The sequence below is a fragment of the Haplochromis burtoni genome, unplaced genomic scaffold (assembly GCF_018398535.1).
Source record: "Haplochromis burtoni strain Fernald_Lab_line unplaced genomic scaffold, NCSU_Asbu1 Contig_35, whole genome shotgun sequence".
NCBI classification, from domain to species: Eukaryota; Metazoa; Chordata; class Actinopteri; order Cichliformes; family Cichlidae; genus Haplochromis; species Haplochromis burtoni.
The window spans coordinates 3,203,761-3,204,934 of record NW_024582396.1 but is presented as its reverse complement, the minus strand read 5'-3'; the positions used below and the strand labels follow the sequence as shown (position 1 = coordinate 3,204,934).

Genomic DNA, 1,174 nt, shown 5'->3' with positions numbered 1-1,174 from the left:
GGATACGAGTACAAAGCTAAGGCTGACCCTGATGTCGCTCTCTCTCTCCGGTCTGGTCCTGAGAGGGTGGGGGTGTTTGTGGACTATGACGAGGGTCGGGTCTCCTTTTATGACGTGGATACTGCAGCTCTGATCTACTCCTTTACTGGCTGCTCCTTCACTCAGAAGCTCCGCCCATTCTTCAGTCCCGGTCTGAATGATAATGGTAGAAACTCTGCACCGCTAATCATCACCCCCATTGATTAGACCGGCCCCACAGCACCAGAGTAATGAGGTCAGGTTTCCCGGCCTTATCCCAAACCACACTGTGAACTTGAAGCTCCTGTTGCTCGGTGCATCCTCTGGTATTCCAGTAAAAGAATACTTGGATTACTTGTGTTTCCTCGAGTTTCTATAAGTAGAATGGGAGGCAGCTCCCAGTTTGGCTTCAGGGGACAGACCCCCTCTCTACTTAAGACTCAGCTTCAAACTTCTCTCTTTCCAAAACAGTTGGGACTGGATCAGGTGACTGAGCCAGCCTTTAGTTTCACTGCCATACGCTCAGGCCGAGTGAAAGATAAGCTAAGATTATTTGTGAATTATGTAACGCTACTCTAGAAATGCGGAGCTGATTGGGTCAAACCAACTAACTTCTTTTTGTCTTCTTCTTCACATTAAATCAATAATCCGACTCTTCCTGTTTATGTCACTGATTTTATTTAGAGATGTTATTTCATTATTCATGTTTCCACCCACGCAGGTCATGCTACTGCCAGGAATAACACACACCTGACTGATAGCATTTAGCCTCTGGGAGGTTTAAATGCCACAGATTCATTTTCCCCTGAACGGCACATTTGTTAAAGAGGCCAATAACTCATATATTTTTAATACCTGAGCTGTGGGAACGACACTTTAACCTCATCAGCACGGCTGGTGTTAGAAGCCTGCAGCCTTTCTAGTCTGAAGAGCAGCTGACTCAGCTAAGACAGAACCAGTGACCTGAGATTTTATTTAACTTTATTAACGAGCATTTATCATAGCAGAAGATTCCCGTCAGTGAAGAATTCATTCCTCACTCCAGTTTCATTCAGTTTCAGACTTGTTCAAGCAACAGAAGTAAAATCGAAAGATTGCAGCAGATGAGCCAAAATATGACAGGAAGCCTTCCAAACATCTGATCCCTGTCATATTA

The 1,174-nt window shown here is 44.7% G+C and overlaps 1 protein-coding gene across 1 annotated transcript in view; it reads left to right on the top strand.

The window, feature by feature from the left end:
- The window catches only part of LOC102308356 (E3 ubiquitin-protein ligase TRIM21-like), a 35,252-nt gene extending 34,582 nt beyond the window's left edge, over positions 1-670 (top strand). Inside the window, exon 2 of the mRNA XM_014332604.2 lies at positions 1-670. Within this exon, the coding sequence (XP_014188090.1) occupies positions 1-246 (246 nt within the window). The 3' untranslated portion in view covers positions 247-670.
- The last annotated feature ends 504 nt before the right edge of the window (positions 671-1,174 follow it).